We start from the raw sequence: 2,206 nt of genomic DNA on the forward strand, positions 1-2,206 counted from the left end.
GAAGAGGCTAGATATAATGGGCCAAGCAGTGTTTAAAAGAATACAATTTGTGTGTTGTTATTTCGGGGCATAAGCTAGTCAGGCGGCACCTCTGCAGCTCATATTACAACAGAATGGCGCCCAAAGTGGTGCCAGGCACTCTGACATAGGTGCCAGCAGCTCCAGTCCAAGGTATCAGCTACCCTCGTCTGGCTTCCAGTGCTCCTAACTGTTGAGCTCCTTCCTCCTAAAAGATTACAATAGAGGCAGGTATATCAGGAGTGGAAGGGCAAGGGAGATGTGGTCTGTGGGTACAAAATTACAACTAGACTAAAAGGGTATACTTTAGTCCTATTGCACAGTAGGTTAACTATAGTTAATACTGATACATTGTTCATTTCAGAATACCCAGAGATTTTAAATGGTGCCGCTACCAACAAATAATAAATGTTTGAGGTGGTACATATACTAGCTATTAGTACTTGATTGCCACCCTTTTGAGTCATATACAATCAAAACATCACACTTCACTACATAAATTGGTTTAATTTTTTGATAAATTAAAAATAAAAAATAAAGTCAATGTATTCCTGTCTTCAAAAGCATGATTGAGGTAAGTAAGGAAGTACGGTGGGGTGACCTCCATGTCTGCGTGTGTAGCCTCTTAGCATGCCAGCAGGCCAGGGCTCACCTACCTCCATGGGGTAAGGAGCACTGAACTCCACCTCTGCAAGGTTCCAGGAGGCACTGCCTGGACTGTCCACTCTCCAGATCTCCTCATACAGGCCAGCCATATCCCGGGTGTAAAGAGTGAAGACATTGTCGTTGCCTTGCTGAAGCTGGTAATAGAACGAGAGGCAGCCAGACATGGGGGCTGTGGTCATCGGAGAGATGAGCTGGGCCACCTCCTGGAAGTGCTTGACGTAAACAGAGTCCACGTACATGTAGTGGCCTGGAAGTCATACAAACAGAACACAGGGGAAGACAGGCGGGTAAGCTGCAGGTGAAACTGTGTGTTCTGGGACCCACGTCAACATAATCCATTGGAGGGGTGAGGAGGAAGGTGCTCGTGGGTGCATAAATGTCACAGCTGGAAGATGGACGCATGAGTTTATTGCACACTGCAAATGCCAGATGAGAAGCAGTATAAATGTTTCCTTTACTTTCGATTGAGGTAAAATTATCCACACAGTAAAGATGTGTCAACTTTGGATTGTTTGAGTTTTCACAGATGACTGCACCACTATATCAGATGTGATTCCTTTCCAAGCCTTCTTTGAGTTATAAGACGTGAAGATTGTACTGTCTTTTATGTAAAGAGCATGGAGAGACCCTCCTGGACACATTTCATGACTTATATCCAATGCATACTGTGTGACTGAGTGATACTAAGGGAGCTTACAGCCAGGGCTAGTGTTTGGGAGTCCAAACCTGTGACGCCGTTGTTGCTATACCCTGGTGACAACAGCACCCAGCAGACCCAGAGCCACTCAGCTCCTCTAAGGGCAGAGGCTAAAACAATATGGAGACTGGGAAGAGCTTTGATTTGCTATTGAAGAGAGTGGACTTGGAATCCCACTTCCTTGGCGAGCTGCTGGGACTTAAGCAGATCTCTGAATCTGTCTGAGACTCAGTTTCCTGGGCTCTAGAATGAGAACCCTGACATCCTTTGCTATCTGGATGAGATTAGTTCCAGGAACCCTTGGCTATATTAAATTTTGTGAATACTCAAGTCCTTCATATAAAATGGACTAGTGTTTGTGTGTAACCTATGTGCATCTTATTTGCTTTTCAAAGTTTTATTATTTTTGGTTTATGAGTGTAGCCTTTAACAGTTGGGTCGCCTTCCCCAGGCTTAATACGTGGGGAGGTGCTTAGTCTTACTGCAACTTGATATGCCATGCTTTGTTGATACTCATGGGAGACCTGCCCTTTCCTAAACAGAAATAGAGGAGGAGTGGACTGGAGGTGGGGTGGGAACAGAGTGGGAATGGGGGGAGGGACAGAGAGGAGAGGAGGGAGGGGAAACTGAGGCTGGGATGTAAAATAAATAAATTTATTTTTAAAGTTTTTATTTATTCACTTATAGACAGAGCCTTGCTGTGTAGCCCTAGATGGCTTCTAATCCCCAATCCTCTTGCTTCAGGCTCCTGAAGGCTGTAATTACCGGCACACAATACTACACTTGATTTGTTTGTTATTTATTTTTTCTTTTCTTTTTTTTTTT

The 2,206-nt window shown here is 44.3% G+C and overlaps 1 protein-coding gene across 1 annotated transcript in view; it reads right to left on the bottom strand.

Annotated features, from left to right (window-relative positions):
- Positions 1–2,206, bottom strand: part of Mamdc2 (MAM domain containing 2) — a 143,106-nt gene that overhangs the window by 56,457 nt on the left and 84,443 nt on the right. Inside the window, exon 6 of the mRNA XM_005352069.3 lies at positions 675–931. Coding sequence (XP_005352126.1) covers positions 675–931 — 257 coding nt within the window. The remainder of the gene's footprint in view (positions 1–674; positions 932–2,206) is intronic.

This window comes from Microtus ochrogaster, chromosome 8, assembly GCF_000317375.1.
Source record: "Microtus ochrogaster isolate Prairie Vole_2 chromosome 8, MicOch1.0, whole genome shotgun sequence".
In the NCBI taxonomy this organism is placed as follows: domain Eukaryota; kingdom Metazoa; phylum Chordata; class Mammalia; order Rodentia; family Cricetidae; genus Microtus; species Microtus ochrogaster.